This window comes from Hippichthys cyanospilos, chromosome 22 (genome assembly GCF_059441005.1).
Source record: "Hippichthys cyanospilos isolate Australia breed blue-spotted pipefish chromosome 22, RoL_Hcya_1.0, whole genome shotgun sequence".
NCBI classification, from domain to species: domain Eukaryota; kingdom Metazoa; phylum Chordata; class Actinopteri; order Syngnathiformes; family Syngnathidae; genus Hippichthys; species Hippichthys cyanospilos.
In genome coordinates, this window is record NC_142390.1 from 1,075,394 (window position 1) to 1,103,285 (window position 27,892).

The 27,892-nt window shown below is 53.3% G+C and overlaps 3 protein-coding genes across 4 annotated transcripts; all 3 read right to left on the minus strand.

Annotated features, from left to right (window-relative positions):
- Nucleotides 1–27: 27 nt before the first annotated feature.
- mansc1 (MANSC domain containing 1) lies at nucleotides 28–4,104 on the minus strand. Its single transcript, XM_088407051.1, has 7 exons — nucleotides 4,004–4,104; nucleotides 3,760–3,884; nucleotides 3,597–3,694; nucleotides 3,322–3,398; nucleotides 1,565–1,769; nucleotides 1,334–1,477; nucleotides 28–1,276 (listed from the first exon to the last, which is right to left on the minus strand). The coding sequence occupies exons 1-7, from the start codon at nucleotides 4,040–4,042 to the stop codon at nucleotides 600–602; spliced, it is 1,365 nt and encodes a 454-aa protein (XP_088263177.1). The 5' UTR covers nucleotides 4,043–4,104; the 3' UTR covers nucleotides 28–599.
- A 923-nt stretch (nucleotides 4,105–5,027) lies between these two features.
- Nucleotides 5,028–13,868, minus strand: pthlha (parathyroid hormone-like hormone a). Of its 2 annotated transcripts, XM_088405996.1 has the most exons (6): nucleotides 11,093–12,092; nucleotides 10,907–10,968; nucleotides 7,798–10,742; nucleotides 7,639–7,729; nucleotides 5,689–6,028; nucleotides 5,028–5,366 (listed from the first exon to the last, which is right to left on the minus strand). In XM_088405996.1, exons 4-5 carry the CDS (start codon nucleotides 7,722–7,724, stop codon nucleotides 5,695–5,697), a joined length of 420 nt encoding a protein of 139 aa, XP_088262122.1. In that variant the 5' UTR covers nucleotides 7,725–7,729; nucleotides 7,798–10,742; nucleotides 10,907–10,968; nucleotides 11,093–12,092; the 3' UTR covers nucleotides 5,028–5,366; nucleotides 5,689–5,694. The 2 variants fall into 2 exon arrangements, with proteins under 2 accessions (XP_088262122.1, XP_088262123.1); XM_088405997.1 differs by lacking the exons at nucleotides 7,639–7,729; nucleotides 7,798–10,742; nucleotides 10,907–10,968 and adding an exon at nucleotides 13,743–13,868 and having other exon boundaries at nucleotides 11,093–11,206.
- A 59-nt stretch (nucleotides 13,869–13,927) lies between these two features.
- phf21b (PHD finger protein 21B) lies at nucleotides 13,928–26,290 on the minus strand. Its single transcript, XM_088405986.1, has 14 exons — nucleotides 25,862–26,290; nucleotides 22,166–22,210; nucleotides 20,351–20,620; nucleotides 19,317–19,409; nucleotides 18,625–18,948; nucleotides 18,100–18,225; nucleotides 17,964–18,015; nucleotides 17,769–17,845; nucleotides 17,636–17,690; nucleotides 17,085–17,107; nucleotides 16,561–16,719; nucleotides 16,412–16,478; nucleotides 16,217–16,320; nucleotides 13,928–15,511 (listed from the first exon to the last, which is right to left on the minus strand). The coding sequence occupies exons 1-14, from the start codon at nucleotides 25,913–25,915 to the stop codon at nucleotides 15,302–15,304; spliced, it is 1,659 nt and encodes a 552-aa protein (XP_088262112.1). The 5' UTR covers nucleotides 25,916–26,290; the 3' UTR covers nucleotides 13,928–15,301.
- Nucleotides 26,291–27,892: the final 1,602 nt, after the last annotated feature.

A 27,892-nucleotide genomic window follows, 5' to 3' on the forward strand; every position in this document is an offset into this window, starting at 1 on the left:
ATCAACCACTTGCTTGAGACGTCAAAATGAGAAACAACCATTTTTAATGCGCTCAACTTGTGCAAAAAGCGTCGCTTGAGTGGAGTACAAAATCGGCGTTGGATTGAACACAACAACATTAAAATTAACAAATGTGAGCCAAAAAACAGTGAAAAAAAAACTTGAGCGATTGGGCCCGTGCGTTGCCGCCGTCTTGTGGCCAAAAGAGGCACCGCAGCCTCCAAACTACCAAGAAAAGCATCTGATAGTTCAATTTCCTCCCTCCCATTCGAAGTGGTGTTTAGTGAGCGCCTGAGCACAAGACATGCAGCGATGCGACAAGTGATTAGTGTATTACTCATGAAATATCAAAACATTTGATCAGCATTTGGCCGAGAACCATTGTTGGATTCAAAACTGTCCTGCCAAAGCGAATTGATTCTCCATCCAAATGCAACATTTGTTAAAAACGCTAGCTCAACTAGCTCGCTCGTCGTTTTCATTTCCATCCTTTCATTGATCAGACGGCCTAAACAAAGCCAAAAGGGGCATCAAGTCGAGTCCCGCGGTTCCGACGCGTGTCCCGACCGCTCTTGAAAAACACCCGTGATCCCGCCCGGTCACAGGTCGTAGTGGAGGTCGTTGAGTTCCAGCCGCGTGTAGTGGCGCCTGTCGAAGGATTCCATGGCCTTGCGCCCGCCCGCCGCCACCAGAAGCAGCACCAGCAGCAGCAGCACCGCCACACCCGCCGCCAGCGCTAGGGCGCCACTCCTCGGCACCCCCGACTCAGCTCGCGCGCCGCGGGGACCCGCCGGAGCCTTGGATGTCTGACTTCGCCCACTGCCGGATGTCATTGCAGCCGGCGCAGTCAGAGTTGGAGAAGGCTGCGTTGCCATCGTAGAGGGCGGAGTCGCGGTAGGAGTAGGAGGAGTCGCGGCCAGCGTGGTGGGCGGAGGCGCCGCAGCAGGAGGCGGACTCCACACTGCGGTGGTAGGAGTCGCGGTCGTAGGAGGTGGAGTCAGAGCTGTCGTAGGCGGGGGCGTGGTCATTGGAGGCGGGGTCACAGCGGGCGTAGCGGGAGTAGGCGGAGGGGTAGGAGGCGGTTTGTCGGCATCCCTTGGCTCCGCCTCCTCAACCGCAGGACTTTTTGTGTTTTGGTCAACCGCCGGACTTTTTGTGTTTTGGTCGCTTCCGGTCTCGTTTATTTGTTTGGCTCCCGTAGTCGTCACGTTGACGAGCGCGGCCTCCGCCGTCGTCGTCGTAGCTACGGGATGAACGGTGCCGGGGTGCATCACGCCTGCGCGGGACAGCTCATGAGCGCAAGCGAGCACGAGCGGCCAGAGGAGGCGCCTACCTTTGAAGATGTCGTAGGTGCGCACGCCGGACGGCGCCTGGGTCAGCGGGCAGTCGTGCTGGTTGGGGCAGTGGTACAAGAAGCAGTTGTCCTCCGCGCCGGCGCGCTTGTTGCCGTTGAACACGGCCACGTTGCACTTGGCGCCTGCGCAAACAGCACGGGCGAGTCAGGCACCCGGACCGGGCGAGAGCCTTGGCCGCGCAAGCTACGCTCGGCACTCGCTCGACTCACCGGGCCGCACCGGCAGGGAGCAGCAGGCCAGCACGCATTCCTGCTCCCCGGCCAGGGATCGGGCGAGGGCGGCGGTGCCCGCGGCATCCAGCGCCGCCCTGGCGTCCACGACGGCGTTGCGGTGCTGGCGGGAGAAGCAGCGCTCGGGCTGGGAGCGGACGCACGCCAGTGCCGAGGCCAGCGCCAGAATGGCCCGGCAGGAAATCTGAGCGAGACAAAGAGCCGCCGGTCAGCGCCTATTCGGGACGAGGGTTGAGGTCGGGGCTCGCGTCGCCTCGGTGACGAGACGGGATCGGGCCAGCCGTTGCTCCGCTACTCTTTCGGCGCACCTGCGAGAGCGGCAAAGGCGCAGAAAAGCCGGGGGCCAAAATAGAAGCGGAAATAAAAGAATAACACTCGAATGCAAAGACCTGCATGGCGGAGGCGGCAGCTCAACTTCTTCTCGGAGTTGGGGTCGGCAGCTTCAGTAGAACCTCCGGCGTCCAAAGTGCACCCAGGAGGACTTTGTCTTCACACTGACGTCGGCGCGCCCGAGTGGACCTTGCATCGAGCCGCCGAGTGATGACGTAATTATAAGCATCTTCCTCATTAACATCCAAGGCGCGCTAATGCTCGCGAGGCTAGCTCGCCGAGCGAGCAAACTCTAAAAGGTTGCCGTCTTTGTGAGCTGTCGGCCAGTGACGTCAGCGATTCTCCATCCTTCGTTTGCTCCTCGTCCGCGCCGCTCTCCGGTTCCGTCCGCAGGTTCGACACGGACGCGCGCGCGTACCCGCGTCAACCTACACACCTGCCGAACGAGCCGATGTTCGTCCGTCAGTCAAGGCGGTCAAGCCGCTCCGGTTCAGTAGCGCCGCCGTCCGATCCGAGTCCGCCGCGGACGAAGAGGCCGAGCGCAATCGGGCCGCTCGTCTTGCGACGCGACGACGAAGACGAAGACGCTCGCCGTTTCGGAGCAGATGACCCACTTTTGGCTTTGTCCTCCGGGAGGGGAGGGGAGGGGCAGGAGGCGGGGGGGGGGGGGGTGGGGGGCGTGACAAACGCCCCTTCGTTTGGCCGCTTCAATGCGTTTCATTTCCTCTCTTCTGTTGTTGTTTTAAAATAGAATCATGTTATTTTCAGCTTTACTAATGCAATCATTATTTTGGACTAATATTTTCCTCTGACAAGTCGCCCTTGAAACGTAATTATGGTGCGTTTTTCTCTTGTATTTGTAATTTTGCTTTGAAACACTAGCACGAATCAGATTTTTCCTTATTTTAATTTCGTCTTCTTGTATGGGATTATCCATGTTCTGTAGCTGTTTATCCTCATTAGGGTCAGAGGCCTGCTGGTGCCTATCCCAGTTGTCTATGGGCAGGTTGCCAGTCAATTGCAGGGCACACAGAGACAAACAAACAATCACACACCTAAGGGCAATTTCCAGTGTCCAATTCACCTGCCATGCATGTTTTTGGAATACGGGAGAAAGCCGAAGTGCTCGGGGAGAACACGCAAACCCTACAGTAGGATCTCAACTCGAAGAATACCAAGGGGTGAAACAGTTCCATCATGCAAAAAACATACCATCTCTTTATTAAAATGTATTTTTTACAATCAGTGTTTGTAAACGCACACAGCGTATTCAGCAACAAAAGGATGTCGCCGATCTTATTTGCTGAATGCGAACGACTTGTGCGCACATTCACACAGAGGCAGCACTGGTGAAAGAAACAGAAGAAGAAAAAGCAAGCGAAGAAAATAATTTAGGCTTATTCTACGTCATCCATGGCGACGTCCTGAGGGGCTACGACCTTCTTCCGTGCCTTCTTCTTCGATGGAGGAGCTGCTGCTTCAACTGACCAAACAAACACACACACACACACACATTCCTGTTACATATGTTCTCTCTTCTAGGACAAGTCCCGATGCCGGGTTGCACAGCGTGCGCGAATGAAGCCGAGCTAGGCGTTTCCATCGCCGAAAGAAGAAGCGGATGAGCTTTAGCAAAAACAAACAAACAAACAAACAAACAAACAAACAAACAAAGGCACACCTTCCATGGCGGTCTTCTCCTTTTGGAGGTGCTGCAGCTGCTTGATGAGCTTTCGCTTCTTCTTCCCCGACAAGGTGATGTTGGCCCTGGGACTGGTCCTGTCACGAGAAGCAAAAGTTGTTGTTGGGCGCATTCTGAGCCAATTGTGCGCCGAGCTACCGACTTCCTCTTCTTGAGGTGATGGATGGTGATGAGTCCTCGGTCCAGCACGGCGCCCACAACCTGATGACGTTTTTTCTTCTGTCGCCCCAGGACACGACGACGCTTGAACAGCTTCTTGCCCAACTCCTGCCGAAAAATCAAGCAAGCGAACAAATCTAATATTGTCGCTCCGCCCTCGGGAAAAGCAAACGTCAAGACGACTACGTGTGCGTGCGTGTTCGACGTCCGTCGCCGAGTTTTCTCACCGTTTTGGGTCTGTTGATCTTCCCTCCAGGTGGTGACATGCTTCGCTCGTGCTTCGTTCCCCTTTTCTTCTTCGACGTCTCGATTGGACGGCACGACGGAGCTCGGCTGCCGCCAGCTGGCCATTCGAGGGATTACAACTGCTGCCCAGCGCGCCCTCGTTCGATGCTTTTTTATTATTCGATTTTTATAATAGATATTAAATTTCAGAACAACTTCACTTTATTTATTTTTTTATTTTGGAAGGAACAACTTATTCAGTGGAAAGAGTTCCCACCGTCGTTGTAGCATGCCTCTGGGTAAAAAAAACACACAAACAAAAAACAACAACTTCAAACTACAAATGTACAGTGGGCTCAACTTTATTTAGACAAATACATCCGCCATTTTCAAACGCAATTTTCAGACGTAATTTTGTCTAAATTTAGACAAGTGCATCTGCCATTTTCACACGTATTTTTCAGACTTGGCATATTTCTCAATCCCTCCGTTATTTGTGTGGTTTCCATTATTCAAAATATAATGTATCATTAATCGCGAACGTATCAATGTAAATATTCCACATGCGCGCGATTTGTTAATTGCGCTTCTGCGAGTCATTTTGAGACGAACGCCATGCATTTCGAAGATGGTCTTTCTCGACTGCAATTTCTCTTGCGTCCACTGCGATGCAGCCTTGTGGTCTCCATGAACGCTAACCGAGTCTCTCCGATTTGTTTTGCTTGACGAATTGGAAATTGGAAACCCCAAGATACCGATTTCACGCACGATTGATTGTGCTTGCAAAAGGAAGGGAAGTGGGATTGCGAGTGTATTTGTGTCAACGGTTTCCAGGCACATCTCTCCCGAATCGTTGTGTTGCAGCTTGTGTTTTCTCGCCATGCTCTCAAATAGTCAACATCTGATCAGCGCCGCCCAGCGGCCAGCCTAGTAGTCAAACAGGGAAGATCACTTACACGCGGCCAGTCTGACGTCACTCAGCAGGGCAAGGCAATGCGGAATTGAGCAAGGCACGAGCACACGAGCGGATTTTGTAAAGGGTTTAATCTCAGTGCAAGTGGGGAAAGCAACCACCAGGGGGCGTCATTGACAGATGAACTCAAAAGTCAAGCAAAAACCAGTCGACTTGTCGGTCGGGGTAAAGTGCACGATGGTAAAAAATAATCAAAAATAAATAAATACAACGCTGAACCGAATAAATTACAACACATATGTCAGAATCAAAAACAATGTTTCATTTTCACGTCGTTTGCTATTCTACTGCTTTCTAAGTACTCAATAAATATCCATCTTTGTTGTCCTCGTCTTTCCTTCGCAAACTGCGAGGTGACGGACGGCTGTCGAGGAGGCTGCTCTGCCGGGCTCCTGCAGGAAACAAAGACATTGTTCAAAACCAGAGCTCAATTTTAGACAGTTGGAGCTTTTGCGCTCGCTGGGATGTTTTTCCTCTGTCAGAGAAATCTCTAAAAGAAGACCAAGACAAGCTTAGCTGCTAAGCAGCAAAAGAGTAACTCAGACCCAAAGAAAAGTCAATCTCGGCTGGTCCGAGTTACTCTTTCGCTGCTTAGCTGCTCGGCTTGTCTTCGTCTCCTTTTAGAGATTTCTCTGACATCCTCCTGCGCTCGGAGGGACTTGTCGTCCATCGGAGCCCCCAGAAAAGACGATTGGCGTCATGGCGGGCACCCACCCGTGTTTAGGGGTGCGGCGGGGACCGTGCCCTCCGCTTGCGCTTGTCTCCATCCTTCGCCTTGCCGGGACGGCTTTTCTTGCGGCGCTTAGCGTCCTTCAAGCTCTTGTCCGTCTCCTGCGGGAGGTTGGTGGCCTCCCGCTCCTCAGTCCACCAGCCCGCTGGCGAGCTCTTGCCCGCCGCCGGCGCTTTGGAGAGCGGGGGCGGCGGCGGGTCTGCCCGGCGGATCTCGGCCGTGTGGACCTCGTCCAGCAGCTCCTGCAGCCACATGCGTCGTTTGAAGTCCTGCAGCGTGCGGCCTTTGTCGTGCATCAGCTGGGCGTGCGTAACCGAGCGCCGCCTGGACACAAGAGGAAAAAAAAAAGCTCACGCTTGCTCGGCCGACGGGGACGGGCGCGGAAAGGCCGGCTTTGTTTTTATTTCCCCCCCTGCCCAATTTGGACCGGAGACTCGCCGAACGGAGACGAGCGCTCGCATTTGCTGAGACGCGGCAGGGCTGCCGCCGGCTCCGCTTTGATGCCGTCCAGATGGCGCGAGCGCCGCTCTTCTCCCGCGTCTGTTATCTTTCCCGCCGGCCGGCCCTGATCGGGTTTCTCAAACGGCTCAGGCCGCTCCTGTCCTAAACAAACAGCGAGGCCCTGGGCGGGGAGCCTGGGAACCCTGAGCTGGCGCACAAACAGCGAGAAGCCGCCCCGATGCGCCCTGCCGGCTTCCCGCCCCCGGCGGGACGCCGTGCGACTCAGGGTTCCCGCCGGATGAACGCAAATTTGACCCGGCGACTTTGACGCACCCGCTCCGGCGCGGCCCTCCCATTTTCTCTCAGGGTGACGACATTTTTTCTGTCAAATTTAAACACTATTTTATTCATGGAGGGGTTCGCGTGTCCCTACGATCCTCGGAGCAAAGTGGTCCCTGGCAGGGTCACCAATGGTAAACCGGTGCTAGGTGAGGGACCGGACCAAAGAACCCTTCTGAAGAATAACATTTGGATGGCCTTTGGTTTACCCTTGGCCGGCCACGGGTCACCAGGGACCCGCGTTATTGCCCGGGAGCTTGGGTTCCGGAATCGGTCTTCTCGAGCGGTGCTGGACTCTTCCACTTTGGCGTCGCCCACGCCGAGAGGGGCAGAGCGGGTGCGGGCATACTTATCGCCCGCCTGTACTTTGCGGTTCACCTCGGTGGATGAGAGGGTGGTTGTTGTTTGGGTCGTTCAGGGGGGGGGCACTGAGTCAGAACGGAGCCAAAGGGGTTTCCTCCCTCCCTTAGAGAAAAGCCGAGGAGCCGTCTCACCCGGGAGGGGGGGTTTCGGTGCATCCCCGCATTGCGAGGAGCCAGTTGGGGCGGCCCTGGCATCTGGTTAGGATGCCTCCAGGGCGGGATGACTCTTTGGGCCGTTCTGGGAAGGAGCTGGGCCAAGTGGCCGGGGAGAGGGAAATCCGGGCTACCCTGCCGAAGCTGCAGCCCCCGCTACCCACCCCAGAGAAAACGGATGGATGGGTTGGAATTAATCCATCGAGAAATGTAGAAAAGACGTGGGGAAACCCCCTCAAAAATGGGTGCTTTCATTTGGTATCGCTGTAAGGTAAACAGTTCAAACTTGGAAAAGTCCCAGAATTGACTATGGAAAATAAACTGCATTTCCAAAGGGGAATGAAAGTCATCTGTTTTGACGACTCTTTCATCGCAAATGAAGCGGCATGTGTTGGGTGAAAAGTTTCAAATAAATAAAAACAAGGATGTCATAAATTTTGCAAATTCGTAGAATGTTGAATGAAGTAGATGCAAGACAAAAAGAGGTGGGCTTGAAAAGAATATTATTACAGAAGATGAATAGCGTGTGGAAAGGTGGAGCTTTTTCATCAACTTTTCCTTGTGTCCAATTCTTGCGAGGTGTACGATGCGAAGAAGCAGAAGGACGAGCGAGGACGGCGAGTAAGAAGCGGCGCTTACGTTCTGGCGTCGGCGGGTCGCGCCCGGCCGGCGTAGGGCGAGCAGAGCAGGAAGGCGGCCAGGAAGACGGCGCGGACGCCCGACATGGCTTCTGCCAAACGACACACCAGGAGTTTGAGCGTGCCCGCGCGGGAACCAAAAGAGCGGCGGGAAACTTACATGTGAAGGGAGGAGGGGGGGGACAAAAAAGAAAAATACAAGTCAAGAGAGCAGATACAAGATGTCGCTCTCTCCTCCGGCAGGCTGCTGTCAAGCTGAGCCCGGGGCGCACGCCTCTTTCCAGATGTGGCGCCGATGCGGGAATGCCGCCGGCCGCCTTGGGACGGGCCAGGGAGCCGGCGGTGGGCGGGCTCCGGGCCAAGGGGCGGGGGGGAAGGAGGGGCACTGACACCCGTCCTCCTCCGCCTACTCCAAAAGGCATCGTCACCTGGCCTTTGTCGTCGCGAGCGAGCGAGGCGGCGACGCCACCTCGGCGACGCTGCCCGTGATGCTAAATGGCACCGGGCATCATGTGACCGTGGCTATCTGACGCTAATGTTCATTAATGAGCAAATGCCTCAATAAACATGGGTCTTGCGTAACTCACCACATCATCACCATCATTTACGCTCGCACGGCCCCAACAGGAAGGAAGCCCCCGATTGGCGCCCTTCGTCCTCCTCGCCCACCGACTCGACGGGCAAGGCCTCCTCGGAAGGGGACAAGATGGTCGAGTCTTTGCGGGACCGGGAGCCAACTGGGTCTGCGAGCGTCGGCTCGCTAGTTGGCAGGCGGCGGGCTAACGCTATACCATATCGGCACGATATGGACCGGGCGTGGCGGGGTTTGCTCTGGACGCCCAGCGAGCCTGATGACTCATCACCGTGACATTACAAGCCGGAACATCCCGGCCGCGCGAGACCTTTTTTTTGGCATCCGGCTCATTTGTTCACACGAGGCGTCTTCCATCGGCGTCTCGCTTTGATCCCCGTCCGCTTGGTCCGCGTCCATCAAAGCAGCGGTGACGCACGACGGACGTGTCGCCGCGGCCTGCTAATAAGCTAATAGTTGCGGTGCGCTAACAAGTGAAGTGTGGCGGTTGGCTCTAAAGACGCTCAAAGGATCTAGCGCCGCCGCGCTAACGCTTTCCAGAAGTGTGGAAACTTCTCAAGGCCGCAGAGCATCTTGGCACTCACCACATGTGCGCGTGTGCGAGATAATGACTGCGTGATTGTTTTTGAGAGCAAAGCTCCGAGAAAGTTTTGTGTATGACAACAAGGGTGCGGACGAGTATGCCTGCGAGAATGTCGCTGTGGGAGAGAGAGACCGAAGTTTGTGTGACTGAGTAATTGAGTCCCCGGTGAACGCCACGCCACGGTGGAGGTTTTGACCCTCTTTGGAGGGACCTCTTGTCCTCGTAGGGCCATTTTTGGTGGGCTCAGACCTCGGTTTTAGGTCTGAGGTTGGAATTGGACCTTTATCAGGGTTAGGGCAAGCAAATTCATTGCAAGATAGCGAGGCGGACGTGCGTGCAGCAACGAAGCAAACGCCGGACTTCCCGCCACGCGGTCAAACAACTCCGCAGATGGCAGCCCGTGCCGAGGTGGCCGCAAGGCATTGGAGCAACACTGACATCGTGACTTGCGGTGCTCCCCAAACACGCTTATCACTTCACCTTCCTGGCAGCCAGGAAGTTGCGCAATCTCGTCGGATTTCTCGCCATAGAAGCAAAACAACAACTGCTTGTGAGCTCAAGCGGTCAAAGCTCCAAGCAGAGCGCCACTGAGTACCATCAAGTCAAGTGCAGCGCGCCCAATAATCAGGCGAGTAGACCCACACGCAGTAGCCGTGCCTAGCCCTAACCCTAGAGAGCCGCAATCCTGCATTCGCTCTGCGTCTCCTTGCGTAAAACACCTGATTCAAATAACCAGGACGGATATCAGGAGCCTGCGGAGCTCGCCGACGAGCCCGTTAGCTCGACCGGGCGCGTTGAAGACCGGGGACGTCGTATTTAACGATACGGGGCCAAAGGTGACTAGCCTCGTGCTGCTGGGTGGTCACCCAGCTAACTGCCAATGTACACAGGAGGCTGCAAGGAGCAGCAAAAGCAATAACAGTTCGAAAAGCGGTCCAAAAGATTTGAAAGGCTCATAAAAAGCCAGTCGTCAAAAGGAGCGCGTCGGACGGACGACGTTGCCGGGACGACCGCGATGGCAAACACTCTCACGACCGCCAAGCCCGAGAGGTTACGCTAGCTGAGTGCGTTCATGCCACTCTAGCATGTAACCTGCTAATACCAGGGTAGCACCTTAGCCGGCACGACTTGCTAATTTGAAAGCGAACCGTTGCCAAGCTTCAAAGTAACAACTAATTTCCTGACAAAGGACATTTCAAGAAGGTGAAGGAAGAGAAAGCACGGCTGACCGCGGGGACGTCAGGAGCTTCTGGCAAAACTGATGCGCTGGGAGCGCGGAGGCCTCCGCGGGAGGCCCGGCAAAACTAAGCCTCGCCGCCGCCGCCGCCGCCGCCGCTCCTGATGTCTCGACAACGCCACGCGGACGCCGCTCACAAAATTTCAAAAGGTCACGCGCACCTAGGTGCACTTGCAGTCTCACGCACGCACAAATAAGGGGCAGGGCGGAGTCTATCAAACGCGTTTCTTATCCCCTAACCACCACATTTCTTTGCCTAAGCGTAACCCTTACTAACATCAAGCAAAATCCAATTTAAAGCTCCAATCTAATAGGAAGTCTTGTTCCTTAGAGCCCTGAGCTTGTGGGCGCCACCAAAACGCTCCCTACAAAGACCGTAAAGCCCGAACCCTTTAGCAAAAACCAGGGGTGCGCGCACACGCACACAGTCATTAACGCACCATACACACACACGTCACGCAAACAGTCTAAAAATAAAAGCATGTCTTTTTCAAGCATTTGGCTTTTAACGTCAGTGCGTAAAAAGTGAGTTTCTTGTTCACAGCTTGACAGGAAACCACAACACACGCCTCAGTGGCCGCAACGCCATCCAGGCGGGGAGGGGGGGGTGGGGGCTTATTCCGACAACATGCGAAGCTGCTCGGGGGCCGCGGAGGCTCGGCTTCTCGGCAACTCCGCGATTAGTCCGGGATGCTGAGAAAAACAAAACAAAAACGGCTGCGGTGCATTGATCTGACACTCGTGCTATTCTTCTATCTCCAAGCAGCCTTTTTTCTTTTCATCCTGGCGGACGCGCGCAGACTTGCCAAGATCACTCCGCCTAGTTGCGTTTCGCCGCAATGCATGCTGGGACCTACTTTGAAGACTGGAGCTCCTCACTTCACAGGTGGCAAGCGGCACCCGGTGCATTCGAGGACAACTGCAGTACAGGAAAGGGCAGCGTTCCACCAAGCCAGTAGCAGCAGTTCATCTATTTTCTACCGCGTGCGCTATTTTTAGCGCTTGCAGCCAGCAAAAGATTTGGCCACCTGGGCTGTGCTTACCTTTGCAGCGTTCCGTCGCAGCGGGCGACCGCTCGTTTCCGGAGTTGCGGTCTTGATGTCATCCAGCTCGGCTGGGAAAACGCCGGCGCTCCAGAACACGCGTCAAGATGGGACCTCAAAAAAATGATAGAGAAGCAATAAATCGAGCCTCGTTTCCAAACTGAAGACAAAGCATGGACACTAGAAGTTTATTTCCAATTTCCAATCCGCCAGCTAAGCACTTTTTGAACCGCAGGAATCGACGAGCACACCGCCGCCTTGCCGGTCGAGAACGCCAACAAATGTGCCGCGCGGGCCGGCAAGGTCACATGGCGTCAAACCCGCGGACCAGTTGTCCCGGTTTCCCGCGTAACTCTAACTTGCCGAGCGCCGTTTTTGCGTCGGTGGGCAAACGCGGCGCTTCCCGGGCGCTTCCTAACGGGAAAACAAAAGGGGGTGAGAAAGAGGAGGGCGGCGATGAAGGTTCGGTGGCGGTTGCGGCTCGTGCTCCGGTGGCACATGTTGGAGATCAACAACAAGGAGAATGTTCCGTCGTCTTCTGTGGTCTCACTCTTTATTTGGAGAAGGAAGGTCAGGTGCTCTCTTTTATGGGGCCACCCAGGAGATGCTTCCGAGCGCACATGTAGCAAGCGTGTCACCGGCTCATTCCCCGCTTTTCGGGGTCCTCTTTAGTCACCCGCTCTCACTTGTTTGTGTTTCCGCCCCGCGCTGATAGAAAGCGCAAAAACAGGCGGCGCCGCGAGGCAAACAACATTCCAAAGAAGGCAGCGGCGGCCAGAAGCCGGACGTTGGCAGGAAATCACAGGCGGCGGCGTGTTGTGATAAAGATCAGGTCACAGCCCCTCCCCCCCAGCTAACTCTTGCTAGCCGTTAGCCTTAGCACAAAACGTTCCCGCTGAGGAGGCAAAAGAATGCCGGCGGGCCTTCCCGGCCCTTCAGAGTCAGCCTAAACAAAAGCGGGCGCTTGGCTCTCGCGCCTTGCTGACTCCCAGCTATGCCCTTTTCCACCGTTCCCCATTCCCCAAAGCCCCTCTCCTTCCCCAGCACATCTGCCGCAAAGATGAGCCACCTGACCCCGCTCGACAAAAAGACAGAAGCGGCCTCTCGCTCCTTCGCGACAAACCTCACAAAACGTTAGCGAGAAAACGCCGCTTTCGGTTTGGGCAAGCAGGGGAAGGCCTATTTGGCGCGACAACATTTGTGCGGGCATACTTGCCAGCAGGGGGCGGCATGTGACGCCGCCTCTGTCGTTCAACAAGTCGCTCGTAGCCTGGCCAATCCGAGTCAGCCTGGCAATCTTCCGCACTCTGGAACGCCGGACAACGCAAGGAAGGATAAGGCTAACGATAAGTTCAGAAACGTGATGCGGACTCCTCGCAGATACGCAAAACTTGCTCGATTGCGTTTTTTTCCGATAATTCCTACGGTCCAAGAATCGCAGCGTCCTTTACTCATTAAGAGCAACAATAATAAGCCAATGACGTGTGGCGGCATCACAAGTCGTCCAAGAAAAGACGATGACTCATTTGGATAAGCCAGCATGCCGCGCGCAGCTAATGAGCGGCGCTAATGTCCATAAAGGTCATGTGACTCCTGCAAAGGCGGCTTCGTTACGAATCTTCGTCAGCCGGCCGGCGGGCGAGCAAACCAACGATGCCCCGGGGCCGCCGTTAGCAATTAGCCGCTAGCCCGCCTACGCGGGGGGCAAGCGGCTTGAGGGAAAGGGAAGGTGACAGCGTGACATCCGTCTGCTTCCACTTCTCGCTGGGACGCCGACGCCCCCCCCCTCCCCTCCCCCCCGAGGTGGCGTGGCCCTTTTGTGGCCCGTCGCGGGCCAAACAAGCGCCGCTTCCGCAAGGAATCGGCGGGAGCCGTGTTGAGCCGCTCTTATGCTGGGCGCTTGGACACTTCTGCCATCTTGCCCATATGTTGCCTGCGCTTATTTGTGTTGTGGCCGGCTTATTTTTAGAGCGGCGGGAGGCGGGTTCAAAGGTGCTCATGTGAGCGTGAAGGTGAGGAAAGACCTCCGGCATTCCCACACAAGCATTCCTTCCTTGCAGTGTTTCCATGTCCCGGGTGATGATGAGCTCCATCCGTCCTGAACCGGTCTGGGCTGCAGCTCAAAGCAGTCCCAAAAAAAAAAAAAAAAAAAATCCGTCTTCGCCACAGATTCTCCTACTACGTCGAACGCAGATGACGACAGACAGGAAGGTCAGTTCCTCTCCTGATCGACATAATGGGAGGTGAGGAATTTGGAGGCATCGTCGTCAACGACGTACAAAGAGAAAAATGCAAAGAAACATCTGCTTAGCTCGAAGCCAACAATGTAAAAGAATAAATGTTAACGGTTTGCATTAATAGCTTTCAGTTTAGAAGCAGGAGTCACATAACACTAATGCATATATTATTTATCCTCTGAAACAGGGCCGCAAAATTCATCGAATTTCAATCGCGATCACGATATTGGCTTCCACGATTAATCCAGCTGATCCTTGGCGATATTAACATTTAAAATCAACAGCCGTAGTAAATATGCAAATCAAGGGTCATAATGTAATGTAACGCTTCAACATTTCATTTAAAAAGAACGCAAAGAAAACAAGTCAAAATACCAGCCAGTCGACAACCAATCAAGTCATCGGTACGTCACCTGAAGGCGGGGCGAGTCGACGGCCGGTCGCTGGCGGCGGCGATTCCCGCGCGGCTCGGAAACACAAAGCACACGTGGCCGGTCGTTAGCCATGAGCAAGCGGCTGTCGCGCAAGCACTCGCGCGCGCTTGCTCACCTGCATCCTCGGAGCGGCCCGTCGGCGACAAGATAACAAAGCAAAGAAATGGTTTCTACTTGAAATGTTTATTAAGGAATCGTCTTTTTGTTGTGTTTTCGTACGAAGTCAGTAGAAAAAGTGAACTACTACGTTGGCATATTGAAGACAAAAGACTTCATCTACTTGCTAGGTCGCGACTTCCCGCGGTGGCATCGACACAAACCAAAAAAACCAGACAAACTATTGTTTTTGCTGCTCCATAAAAGAATATAAAAACCTTTTTTGTTGTGTGGTTTTTTTTGACGCAAGAGTTCTTTGTTCAAAGGTGTGCTCAGATAAAAAAAAAAGAAAAAGCTGCAATCTGTTTGACGGCGGCGCAGTTTCCCCCGGATGAAACGGCGCGCGCGCGCGCGCGGTTGGCGGCCGGGAGGAAGGAGGCCGCGTCCGACCCAGGCCTGTCTGTGGCGGTAGGAAGACGAGCGAGCGCTCAACAAAGCAACAGAAAGAGAAACACACAAAAATCAGGCCTTTGTGAGACCGGGCCTTCCATGACAACACTTTTTTTTGGGAGGGGGTGGGGGGGGGGCATACTTGTCACACGGGCGCATCCCGACAACCGAGCCCTTTTCCGGCCGGGGGCGCCGGCCAGCCATTTGCGGGGCACAGCGGTAACAAAGAGGTCGCCGGTCAACCGGTTCAACGTCACGCCGCAAGAGAAACATCGGGGGACGCGAAAGCAAAGCATTCTCGCCGAGACAAACCGAGCACTCGCCCGTCACGATCAGGACATGTGAACTGGTCAACGCCAAGGCACTGGACACCAGTTAGCTGTCACCGCATGGGCAAACAAAAGACCGGTCGCCTGCCAAATTCAGGGCAGGCAAATGAACTGGTCACACGTCAATCGGGGCACGTAGAAAAACAAAGACGGACGGGTGGCTCGTCAAAGTATGAACGGACCGGACGCCATGCAAAGTCAAGACATAAGACAGAAGCGCGCGCGCGCGCGCGCGCGCAGAGAAAAAGACCGCTCGCCGGTCGGGACGCACGAAGGGCCGAGCGGTCAGGAGGCGCTCGAAAGCCGGACTGGTCGCGGGGCGCGCGCAGACAGACGGGGGACAAAGCCAAGCTCGCCGGACGCGTCGCGGCCTCGGCGGGACCGGGCCGGGCCCTCAGCACGGCTATGTACAAATATAGCAAATACTGCTTGGGGGCTGTCCTTTGCGCTCAAATACTTTCTTCTTCTTTAGATACTCGCAACATTGTTTTGGCAAAAGAAAAGAGCTCCTGCTGCCGCCGCCGCCTGCGCGGCGACAGCAACACGTTTAAGGCCGACAAACGATAAAGAAGAACTAATCTCGTAAGCGCTGGAGGTCTTGAGCCGCTGGCCGGCCGGCCGCCGCGCGGTTGGGGAGGTGGGGGCGGTGGAGGGGGGGCGGGGCTAGTCGCTGTCCGCAGAGGTCCGGAGGGGCGAGGCCGACGCGCCACTTTTCATCCAGGGCGGCGGCGAGGAGGCGGGGTCAGCGGCGATCAAGGCCGAATGAGTGGTCACGGTAACTTGGATGAGCCTGATGAGCGCTTTGAGTCGCTCCAGCGACGCCAGCGTGTCCCGCTGCCGCGCCGCCAAACCATCTCGCCGATCCAGGCAGCGCTGGAAAGGGAGCACCGACCCAGTTAGCTTGCTTGTGGTGGATTAGGGTTAGGGTTAGCCTGATTGGCAGCCAGCGCTGCAATAAACAACACAGCCAACTTACTTGCTGACTGCAAACCAATGAAAAAAAAGAAGCTTGCTTAGAACCAAGCACAATATTTACTTTTAAGCAAATTTTAAGCAGTCAAAATGTCATTTCAAACTGAATTTATTCACATTTGTTGCAAAATGGGTCTCAATTGGGGCAGGTTTATCCCTTATTTATACATTTAACATTATTAACAATCATGCTTATTCTTAAAGATATTATCGTTTTCCGCATCATTGCATGAGATTAGATATCCGTCGGCGTTTGAATGCGCCATACGTCTCGTGCTCGCCTCAGCAGCTACGGGAGACTAGGACGAGTCAAGCTATTCAGAATGCGACTGAAGCTCCCGGGCAAAACGTCAAAATAACAGCGTAATAAGGCTATGGCATTGACGCCCACGAATTATTCTTTGTGCTTTTATTTTTATTTTTTAGATTCTGGAAGGATCCTTTTTTCCTCTGGAATTTGAAAGGGAAAGTGTTGCACTAAGGTGCAATGTCCAAAAGAGACCAGCAGAGGGCAGCCTTTGCCATCGTATAAGATGGTGGCAGCCAAAGCAGAGGAAACGGAGGACCACCATTCAAGTTGAGAGTTTGAAACGGGACAAGGCTTACCTGGAGCGTCTTGTTGAGCTGCTGGTCTTCATCCTCCAGGAGAGCGCACTCTTTCTTCAGCTCCACATTTCGCCGCAGCAGCCGCCGCTTCTCCTCCTGACGCACTGCCAACAATAAGACCGCTTCTCATCATCTGCTGGCGTGGCCGACGGACAATGGGCTTTGCTTTTTGCACGTTTGGAGCCCGGGACCCACCTGTCTTGTGTGTGACGTAAGACTGCACAAAGTTGTGAGGCCACGACACGTTCTCCTTGTTGAGTACCTGCGAGAGGGGGACGGGCGCACGCGCGAGTAAGACGGTGGCGTCGGCGAGCCGGCCTTCATCTCAAACGGCGGTCGCTAACCTTCTTGTGGCACTTGGGGCAGTACCAAGGTCCGACGGGCGGGCTCTTGAGCGGCGGCTGAAGGCAGTCCGGGTGGAAGGCTCGCGGGCAGCTGTGACACGGCTGCAGCTCGCCGTCCCGCCGGCACACGGCGCATCGCTCGTCCTGTTCCGCTTCATCCTGCGCCCGCGTGCCACAAAGACACGCTCAGACAACGGGACCCGGCGTGTCGCTCCCTCTCGCCCGACCTCTAACTCTTTCGGGACTACTCATTTTTAGGCCTCCCTTTAACTTAAACTTGAAAATATATGAAAACAAATATTATATATATATATATATAATGCACATTTAATCGACAACGCCAAAATTAATTAGGGTGATCCTCTGCGAGATTAACATTTACAAAGTTGACTACTTTGCATGTCAAATATATTTAAGCGCAAGAACATTTTCCCACAGGTAGCAGTGGGAGAGGGTCTCCAAATGCAGGTCAGTAAGCGCAAGCGGAGAATGGCGAGCCAGCGGCGTTATGTCACACGACTTACCTTCCAGCAGAGATCCTCACAGTCTAGCATGTGGATGGAATCAGAGCACACGTTAAAGCGCAGGCACACAGTAGCGTCAGCTGCACAAAGCTCATGAGACACACTGACGGACAACTTTTTAGTAAGAGCAGTCAATGCTGAAGAGTGCCAAATAGTACCTTCTATTCTTCTCCTTTCTTTATTCTACTGGTAGCATTTTTCAAAGTGCAAATTCCCAAATGAAGGCAAAATGTGGGTTTTGGGTTCCACATTGCTCAACACCAAACTGTCCGGCTCCTTTAAGAGGATATTGGCTGTCGGCTGTCCGTTGACATTTATTATTTGGGCCATAATCGCACAGCCCTACTTCGCCCACAACAAGCCTTCATCCGCTGCACCGTCAAGAGCAATTCCCAATCGCGACTTTGTGACTTCACATGTCTGGCTAATATACGAGAGCTCTTCAGCATTCACGCGCAATTTAGATTTTGCGCTCGTGATTCTCGTCGCTTGACCGCGGAAGCTTTTCGACACGCCGCGAGGCATTAGCTTAGCGCCAGCGCCAACCTTACCTCGCGCCGACAGGAAGAGCGAGCTGTTCAGGTAATGCGACGCCAGGCGTTTGCGCTGCAGACAAACAAAAGGGGCGCCTGTCTCGTCACGATGATGTCACCATCACCGACATAATCCAGAAGTCACCAGTACCTCTGGTTCAAAGAGGCCGCTGTAGGCGGGGTTGGCTGTGCTTCGCCTTTTCCTCTCCTGCCTCTTCAACTGGATTTCTGCAAGAAAACCGAGCTAAATGTCAGCAGCGCAATCGTGACACACACCTGCGTACAGAAACGCACGGGTGTAACAAGAGGATGGCGCTGGGGTGTGTATGATGGGGCTTGGGGTCACCTTCCAGGTGTTCGTTGGTGACGAGTCCAAGTGCAACCATGAAGGAAATTTTCTGCAAGAGACAAGAGAGCATGAGTGGAGTTTTGTTGGCGCGCGCGCACGCACGCACGCACGCTCGCTCACACGCGCACCACACCTCTGGTTCCTCGTCGCTCTTCTTGTGGGAGGGGGAGGCGGCGGGAACCGGCTGAGGCTCTTGTAAAGGGAGGGGGACCGAGCCCCCCTCGCCGCTGCTGGCTGCCTGCGGCTGGATGATGATCACCTGAAAATACACACGCGCGTAAGTTTATCTTCCCATCTTAGTGGGGCTGTCCCATTGGCATCATGCGTTTCCTAGCCCTAACCTTCAAAAGCGGTTGCCTAACCACCTCACCCCGACCTCCGATTCAAATCTCAATTTTCTTGAGTCTTGGGGTCAGGACTAACAGAATCGCCCCACAGGAACACAAGGTCCCCAAGAAAGACGGTAAATATACTTGATATGAGCAAAACACGCACACAGCATCATGCTGAGTGTGTGTGTGAGTGACTGCGCGTATATAGAGGGATTGCATGAGTTACGTTTGTTCCTGAGCACACGCGTTTGTAACAATCGTGCGATTGAATGAGCAGAAAGCGTAGGTATGAGTTTCAATGTGAGCGCCATTAACCGGAGGACGACCTTGACAGCCTCGCTGACGGCAGCCACTCCGTTGGCGTTGGCGGGCGAGGCGGCGATGATGGCGTAGGCCACGCCGGCTCCGGCCGAGGCGTGCTGGGCGGGGCCGCCCGAGTCGAGGCTCGGGGGGGCGCCGCCCGAGTCGAGGGCCGGAGGCGCGGCGCCATCGTAAGCTTGCCGGAGGGGTGCGAGGGTGCAGTTGGGGGTGGGCAGGGTGGGACCAGGGACCGGATGCGTGAGCGCCGAGGTGGTGCGCGGCGAGGGCTGTGGGGGGTCCTGGCACGGACTGTGGGGGAGGCTGTCGGGAATCTGCGTCTTTGGCCTGACCTGAACGCGCGCGCACAGCACACCGACATTGGAAAATGTTAAAAAAAACTCACTCTGCAGCTTATATTAATTGTATAAATTCAAACTTTTCAAAGTACTAGTGATGGTGAGATGAGACCCCATGAAGGAACGAAACTAAAAAGAGCAACAAAACTGATCATTTACTCTATGGCACCATCAACTGTTCACTAAAATGTACTACAGTTTAATTTCCCCCAACAAAACAAGCGAAAATTAAGAAAAGAGATGTGCTAGTGTTACTTTGAATGAGTGTCCGTAAATAAGTAGGGATGATTTAAACATGGACATATTCCATTATTTTAACTAAAAATAAGAACAAAGATTTTTCCAAAGTGATGTGGAAGTACCTGAGGTAGCACACTGGCGGCCTGACCGGCCAGTCGATGCAAGGAGCTGACTTGAGGCACCTTGATGGGAACGGAGCTGATCGAGCCCAGCATCTGGCACACACAAATCCAGAATCAGCATCATGGGATGACAGCAGCAAATGAGTGGCATCACACACGCAGTAGAAAAGACTATATAGTATGGTGATTCGCGTCTCCGGTCTTGTCCTCACTTCCTGCAACAAAGAAGCTGCCCTGCGATTGGCTGAAACTCAGCGGTAACTTTTTCAATCTAGCGCCCGCCCCTCCCCCTCCTCCTGTGCATGTGCTGTGTTCTACTGCAGAGCCACTCGCCAGGAAGGGGGAGGGGAACAAGGGGGTGGAGGGGCGGTTGTAGGCCAGTTCCCATGGCAACCACACCGAGGGAAATTCTTGCAGTGCGAGAGCTTTTATTCCCCTAATTGCGCCTCTTTTCTCACAAGTTGAGTACCTAGGGGAGGCTGGCAAGAGTGGGGGGTGAGTCCGTAACTCGCTTCCTGTTTATGCTCCTTATCCCCAAGTCAAAATCAGTTTGCGTTTGTGTGTGCCACTTTGCCAGATGCTCCCGCAGAGGTCGCTGCATCTCCTTTCCACATGCAACGTGAACAATAAGGTCAGCTGGCATGCATACGAGCGCCTCAAAGAGCTCAAGAAGTAGAAGGTGAAAAAGACTAAGCGGCAGCTGTTTTTGTTCATCCATTTGGCTGTGCTGACCCCCGACCAGTAGGACTGAGCCGTTTCCATGGCAACAGCGCTCCTCAGCACTCACTCAATCATTCTCTCAATCTTGCGAGCGCGCTCGCTCGGCGGAAAAGCTTCCAGGTGACGACGAGAATCTTGAGGCCGCTGGCGAGGATTCACGCGGGAACCTTTTGACATCCGGTTCCAAATGACAGGACTGTTAACGTGTGCGGAATGGCTTTTGCATGTTCAATGCGTTCTAACACGCCCGCTACATGTGCGACACAGCGCACGCTCCGCGTTGGCTTCTCCGACGCAAGCCGGGAGGCGGTTACCTGCGCGCCAGGAAGCTCCGTGGGCCTCCTTGCGGCCGGGGGGTGACCGGCGACCCCGAGGGCAACCCTGCCGCCCGCCTGCAGGTTGACGGGCGCCGTCTGCGTTGGCTCCGAGCCGGGCGTCTTGGGCCCGTTGAGATGCGCCGCTGTCCCCGCCGTCGGCGCCGGAGCCTTGGCAGGCACCACCGAGATGGCGATGGCCTGGCCGGCCGGCTTGATGAGGGACAGAGGCTTGCTGGCGCCCACCGGGCAACTCCGCACCGCCAGCGTCTGCCGGCGCGCATACAAACACATACGCACAGTGAGTGGTTCAAATGTCACAGCGACAAAAAGTGATGAGGCGCTGCGCTGTAAAGGCCGCATGATTGACACACATTCTACACGCACGAGAAGACCGTAACTTGAACAAAAGTACCCCGTGGCTGACACCCGCCCCCGCTCGATTGATACAAGCGTTGTCAGGGCAACAAGACAATGTGACTGCCAAGTTTTCATCGTTAATGCCGCGTGGCCTAAACAAGCCATGTATGTGTATATATCAAATAACATCCACTAATATGAACTGCGTATCTCACAATACATTTTCCAGTCATATCGCTTATTGAAGCACAGAGGAACTCTGCCGACAATGACATCATCGCAAGGATCAAAAGGTCAAGAATGATGAGGTTGGGAGGCCCGGGCTCCGGTCACCTCAGGACAGCAGACAATCTTTGTTTCGTCTTCCGCGCTCACTGTCAACATCGGGGCACTTTTCTTGGGGCGGGGGGCCCACAAAGGGGAAAGAGGGAGGGCGGACAAATGAGGGGGCCTGCAAAACCCAGCAGATGGACTTCCACAAACAATGGAGGACGACAGATGCAAATACAATCGTGCGTACACACATTTGTGCGTGTCGAGGACTTCATATATAAAGTGTGTCTTTGCCCTTTTAGTTTCTCCAAAAATCATCGTCCATATTATCTTGTATTGTTGGATAAGAGAAGTTCATGTGGCCCCGGGCAGAAAGGGCCTGACGCAACCCAACCCCCTTCCTTTCTGCTACTACCAGTCAGGAGGGGGAGGAAGAGTGATAAAGCTGAGGATGAAGATGACGTCTCTGTGAGGTGAAGCAGCAGGCGTTGGAGCAGACACCCCACCTAAAGTTGAGCAGGTCAAAATTGCGAGTGGTTCAAAAGTTGTCATCTATTCATTCCACTTCATTGGACTCAATGATAAATAGAAACAAAGACTAAGAGAAGGTGGCACAAGCGTTACAAGATTGACTTCAAGAGGCCTCAAGTCTCAGTGCAAATAAGTTGGAACCTTCCCATCGTGGTCACCAAATGTCCGGTAAACCAAAAGAAAAACACATCCAAATTACTAACGACCGTTTCTTTGTTTTCCCCATTTGCGAGCCAAAATCAGAACTTTAAAAACTAGAGGAATATTGTGCATATAAAGCAGTTCGGAGCCATGTGGCTCTTGCGGCCGGGATGAAGATCAGCACCTCCAAATCTGAGACCAGGGTCCTCAGGCGGATAGGGGCGGGAGTGCCCTCTCCGGGTCGGGCCAAAGCTCCTGCCCAAAGTGGAGGAGTTTAAGTATCTTGGGGTCTTCTTGGGGTAGGATGGAACAGGAGATCGACAGGCAGATTCGAAAGGTGAAGCTCTCGATTTACTGGTTGATCTACGTTCCTGCCCTCACCTATGGTCACCTAACCCTAGCGGCAGAGGATGGATGGATGGATGGATGGATGGATGGATGGATGGATGGATGGACGGATGGATGGATGGACGGATGGACGGACGGTGAATTGAAGGAGCAGCCGCCTACCTGTCCGTTCTGAAGTTCATTCAGGCCTTTGCACAGTGTCGGATTCTGCAAGATAAAGCAAACCATCATTAGGGTCAAAATGCCAAGGCGCTAGCATCCTGACAATCGCGTGATGGTGAAAGTAGCCAAAAAAAAAATAATCTGAGCGAGAACTTTTGGTCAGCAGCAGACACGTGACGAGCGCTGAGAGGGGAGACTTGTTTCCAAGGAAACCGTGGCTTGCATCCCTGTCAAAAGAGTCACGTTGTGTCACATTTCACCTTTGACCTTGATGAGCTCACGCTAACTGCCCAGCGGCGGCAATTGTTGCCGCGGATACGAGCCACCATCTTTGCCGAGGTTTATGTCAGTCACCAAAGTCAGACACTCAGAGCCAGTGGCTTTCATCGCACGCGTGCGCAATGAATCTTTCACTTGAAGGCTGCTTCAAGGTCGCCTTCTCCACGCATTTGTCATTTTGGCCCAAACCAAGCAGACGCGCACCATTTGCCGCGCTTGCAGTTGGAAAGCTCGTCGAATAGGAATTTGCAAAGCTAATTATTTACTCAAACAACAGACTCATCTATTCTCATCTCGAGTCGCTATTTGCAAGAAATTTGCATCAGTGGAGTCCACCTCAGGGGTCGGACATTTTGCAAAGGCTTACAACTCTAAACGACATCACGGTCGCTCAAGTGACGCCCGATCGCAGCTCGGCTTGCCAGCGCCGCTTGACCAAACTCGCAAGACTTCGGATGCTGATCGAGTAACCTCCGATTCATCATTTAGTTTCAGCAGGAAGTAAAACAACAAATCGGAACAAAGCGCAAGTTCAGATAATGCCCCGTTAAGCGCAAGAACGTCACTACCTCGCAAAAAGGAAGGACTTGAGCAAATGCAGCGGGTCACCCCCAAATCTATGGACAATGTGCGATCACGTCACCGTTTTTGAGATGACATTAAGGGAAAAAAAGAGCACGTCATTAGAAGCTGGGCACGCCATCATAAACTAGCATGACTATTGTCGCTTTTGACAGTCGTGAAGAAGGGGGCTTGTGCGAGCTTACTATTTTTTTTTTTTAACTTTCCACCCCAAAGCATCTTTACGCTCCCCAGTGTGCACCAGCAGCCGTAACCATGGCTACACATCGACGACTGACTGTGCGGACACGGTGACATACATTATACACTGGCGGCCATAGTGCTGCACTTCTGCAAATACATCATCTATGGTTAAATACATACTGACTCTATGAAATGTGAACAAATGTCCCTGAAATGCACCGAGAACAACAGCGCGTGTCGTGTTCGTCATATGTCATATTGGGTCGAAAGGCTTTTTTTGTCAGAAACAATCAAAAGTTCAAAAATACCATAGACTTCAGTGTTTGATTATGATTTCAAAATGCAATAAAAAACATTGCATTAGTTTTAAAAAGTGACCTATTCATCTGTTTGACTTCATTAAATCATCCCCAAAACTATATCAAATTTTACACTCGAAGACGTTTCCAAACTTTTGCTTCGAATAATACTGCATGCGACCATGAAAATAAATCTGAAAAAGGGCAGAATTGTCAATCTTAAGTTGTTGCCCTGTTTGATAGCAAAATATTGCCATTTAACATTCAACCTTTCCTCCTCACATTCAAATTAAGACTTCTGAATGACTTTGAACTGATTATGCATGATTTCAAAATTATTTCACAACCCAAACAGGTTTTTTTTTAAACTACTGAGCTTTGATGGGAGTCTCGTTTCAAACTTCTGTACTTTTCAAAATGAGGCTGATTTTGTTTATTGTCTCATTTCCATTCGACTATTGGACAACTCCCGGTATTTGTTAGTTTTCAAAGTACTCCTGCTATCTAAATAGTAAAAAAAGTGCCGAGAGCATGGACATACATAAAACTTGACTGCATTTTCTTAATGACAACTGTACTGACAATTTAAATAAGCGCATACATATCAGACTGAAACGTTGCTTGTTTGATGAATACGTGTTTGGCATTAAACTGACTTTGGGAAGTCTTGGGTCTGGTTGACAATGAAAACGGTTGGCAGCCCATGGAAATGGGAGGCAAGAAGCAGGTGTTGATGCTGGGGTTGAGGTCCTCTAATTCCAATCTATACGCGGACAGCATATATCCAAAGCGTGCTGAGTTTCTTGTTCAAGGCTGCAACTGCGAAACGCAACAGTGTCATATTTGTTGCGAAAGGCAGAAGTCGCGTTAAAGAAAAAAAAATCTGGCATTTCTGTGCAGTGCTGAGTGGGCTTTCTGAGACGGACCCCCCATCCCACCCCCGCCCCCCATCCAAAACAGCATCAAAGCAATCAAAATGGTAATGCTCGCAATGAATGGGGCCCATCCCCCCCTCCCTACGACCTCCTCAGCGAAACTCTGCAGACTTTTTGCTGTCTGTCGTAGGTGGTGGTGGTGGTGGGGGGGCACCCCTTCTGTCTCAAAATGGACGCTTCCACTATGAAAGTGAGGCCAGAGAGGGGGAGGCACGTCCACTCCTTCCAGCGTAAGCTCAACTTGAACGAGTGCTTGGAGAAACAACATTCCACAGCAAATGTGGATCGATTTAAGTCAGGCCGCTCGAGTAAAACAATATCGACCCTCTTTTCTTCAAGTCCTGCTCCAGATACACATAAAACATCTAAGTTGTGAGCTCCGCTCTTGGCACGGCGCCCTCCGGGGGGCGGTGCAGGCGGGAGCTGGCCACGGTGCTGAAGCCGGCCGCCGAAAGGATCGCCTCTCTCGCCCCGGCGCCTGCCTCTGCCCAAAGCCAGCAAAGTCAGCAACCGTTCGCGGCGGCGAAGACGCGGGGGAGGCCGCCATCGCGAGCGAAAAGAACGAAGCCAGCGAAAGCGTCGCCGTGGGCCAATCGCCGGGCGACGCTGGCGTCACGTGACCCCAAAAGCAATCATACCAGCGGACTAAGTGCAAACTCGCAACAAAATGGGGGACGAAAAAGACGTCAAAAGGCGCTCGGCATCAACGTCCTCCGAAGAGTGTTTGGAGTTAGCCGAGCGGCTAGCTGGCTCGCTCGGGCGCCACAAGCGCGTCGACCAGCTCAAAATGGTCGCTTCGAATTGTCAGCAAGTTTGAGAGCACAAGACACACAAAACAACAACAACAACAACAGCAAACGGGAGCTGAGCCGGACAGCACAGCACAAGCGATCGGACGCCAACCTTGTCGTTCGCCTTATAGCGGCCACGCTTAGCGACGCGAGCGACGAGCCGAGAAGATTGGCGTCGCAATAAAGTTTGTCCGACACGGTCTTTGTCATCGCCGGCCTGTTGGGTGTTTGTTGGGGGCTGGGGGGGGATCAAAAGAAAGCTCCGGGTTACGTCTCGTGCGCGCTCACACAAGTAGTCGCTAGCAAAAGTCTCTCAAAAGAAAAGGAACAAAGCGGCCATGGATGTTTCTTGTCCCTCATAAATATTCAGCTCGCGTCCGAGCACAGCGCCGCATTAGCTGAGCTACTTCTTGTTTTTCTTCTTGCTCGTCGGCCGCAAACAAGCAGCGAGCGGGGCCGGGCGACACAAGGCCGTTCGTCCGGCACCGGCAAAGTGTCGCCCAAAGCGAGCCAGCGGCAGGCGGGGGCGACTTTGCCTTTCACCTCCTTGGCGTCCTCCACGAGAATGGACAACACCAGCGCGGTGGTGGCGGCGGCGGCGGCGGCGGCGCTGCTGCTGCTGCTTACCCGATGACATTGGATTTCCACTTTGAGAGCCTCCTGCAGGCCTTGTACTTCCATGGTCCGTCCACAAAAGCACTTTGCTGCCACTTTGGACGCGAGCGACGCCAACTTTGGGGCCAACTTGGCCTCTTTTCCAGCAACGAGAACAAGCCGACGAACAACTAGTCGGCTCGGAGAGCAAGTTGTGGCTTCTTTTGCAGCCCGGGACTCATCACCGACTTTCCGCCCCTCTCCAAAAGTGCCCGGAAGCCGCCACAAAGGCGTCCAGCGTCGGATGGCTGCTCTCCGGACGACGGGCGAACGACCGGGAATCCGACCGGGGGGCCGCCGCGCCTTCCTGCCGATAATTTAAATTGAAAAGCGGGGACTAGATTGTGTCCGAGTCCGCGCCTTGATTTCACTTTGCTTGGGGAAAAGTTGTGCTTCGGCTGTCAGCGGTGATTCTCCAGTACCCGGATGAAGCGGCCCCGCCTCTACCCGTCAACTGCGCGTGCGCACTAAATCCGGGAGACAAACGCTTGCTGCGTTCAATGGCCCGTCATCACAAACTCATCCACACGCGTCACATGCTTTCCTCCAAACCAACATGCCAGAAATTAAACAAAACTTTACGCTAAGCGTACAGACATTGATACTTTTACTCCTGCGGCACTTTAATTTCGATCCGAATCAAATTCAAATTCTTGTATGGAAGACACCCTTTTTTAACACCTTCAAATACACTTTAGTTTGGCCGTACATGCAGTGTGTGTAGTGTTAGTGGTCAACGCAATTTATTAAGGACTGGTTACAAGTGAAAGTAGTAGTCAAAGAATTTAGTTCCAACGGAAAGGAGCTGTACTATTCGAAGTGAAAAGGCTTACTAAAAGTGTACAAGCGAAAGTAGATTTTGCAGTCTTTTCAACAGTAAAACGAGTTACAAATGAAAACTTGTATTGTTGGTAATGAAAGTGGTAGTAAGAGTATATGATTACTTATGAAAAAAAGCTTTATTACTCGTCTCGTCACGTGTGAGAATACTCAAAGTATAGTTACAAGTGCATATGGCCTTTATTTGTAGTGGTGAAAATACTAGCATAAGGGTATTATTCGTGGCTAAAAGTTGGCCTACACGGTGAAAAGTGTACTTGTGCGAGAGGTTTTGTTCAAGTGTATTGTTACTCATGAAAATAGCAGAATACCAACGTAGGAGCATCGTTAGGGGAGCAAGTGGTGGAGACACAAGTTGTTCATTTTGAAGTGACATGCGGCTGACCCCTCGCCAACTCGACTCGGGCCCGCCCCCTGGAACGAAAGCCAGACCGTGATTGGCGGCCGCGTGAAAGGGGGCTTTCGAAGGTCTGAACCAAACAGGAGTTGAGAGTGTGATGGGCTGCGGATGTTTTATCATTTGACACTTTGACCTTCTTCTTTGGATGCCGATTGCCGATGGGAGGGATCCGCTTTGCCTCTTTGATGAAACAGGATTGGTTCAAAGAGGAGAAAAGGGAAAGGAGGGTCACGGACAGCGACGACGAGATGATGATGATAATGACGCTCGTGCAACATCGCGGTTGCGATGTTGGACTTGTTGTATGAGGACAGTGTGAAGTGGGGGCCAAAAGTAGTCCCTCCATCCCTTTTGCTCACTCCCTCCCTTCATTGCATCCTTCCGTCCGTGGCGGCGCAGGCATCTGACCCTCCCCCATCCCTACCCGGCCCAGGATGCCGCTTTGCATTTCATGGCTGAGTGGCGAAAGTCCGCAAGCTGCTGCTTTTCGGGCAGACGGCAAACATCCTGACGTCACTTCCAGCTATTTGAAGTTCACCTTTGTGTCCGCGACTAACAACAGAAGCAACAATCTTACGATGGCTCCTCACCCCAGTCACAGGAGTAACCATGTAGTAACCACGTTGTGCCGCACACATCCCGGGCAGCACTGAGCCTGACAGGAAGGCATGCAGCCCAATTAAACGCAAGAAGAGGGTCCTTAACTAAACCCAAAAGTCATTCTCCTCGCGTCACAGGGAGAAATTTGGCAACCTTCAAATACC

Excerpts from the sequence above, each read along its gene's own strand:
- mansc1 (XM_088407051.1), bottom strand. The coding sequence starts at position 4,042 with ATGTCACCACCTGGAGGGAAGATCAACAGACCCAAAACG. Across the intron at positions 3,399-3,596 it reads GGAGAAGACCGCCATGGAAG|TTGAAGCAGCAGCTCCTCCA; the intron begins GTGTGCCTTTGT and ends TTGTTTGGTCAG. Across the intron at positions 1,478-1,564 it reads CTCCCTGCCGGTGCGGCCCG|GCGCCAAGTGCAACGTGGCC; the intron begins GTGAGTCGAGCG and ends CTGTTTGCGCAG.
- pthlha (XM_088405996.1), bottom strand. The coding sequence starts at position 7,724 with ATGTCGGGCGTCCGCGCCGTCTTCCTGGCCGCCTTCCTGCTCTGCTCG. Across the intron at positions 6,029-7,638 it reads CGACCCGCCGACGCCAGAAC|GCGGCGCTCGGTTACGCACG; the intron begins GTAAGCGCCGCT and ends TCTTGTGTCCAG.
- phf21b (XM_088405986.1), bottom strand. The coding sequence starts at position 25,915 with ATGGAAGTACAAGGCCTGCAGGAGGCTCTCAAAGTGGAAATCCAATGT. Across the intron at positions 18,226-18,624 it reads CCGTCAGCGAGGCTGTCAAG|GTGATCATCATCCAGCCGCA; the intron begins GTCGTCCTCCGG and ends GTGTATTTTCAG. Across the intron at positions 17,108-17,635 it reads GCTCTTCCTGTCGGCGCGAG|ACTGTGAGGATCTCTGCTGG; the intron begins GTAAGGTTGGCG and ends TCCACATGCTAG.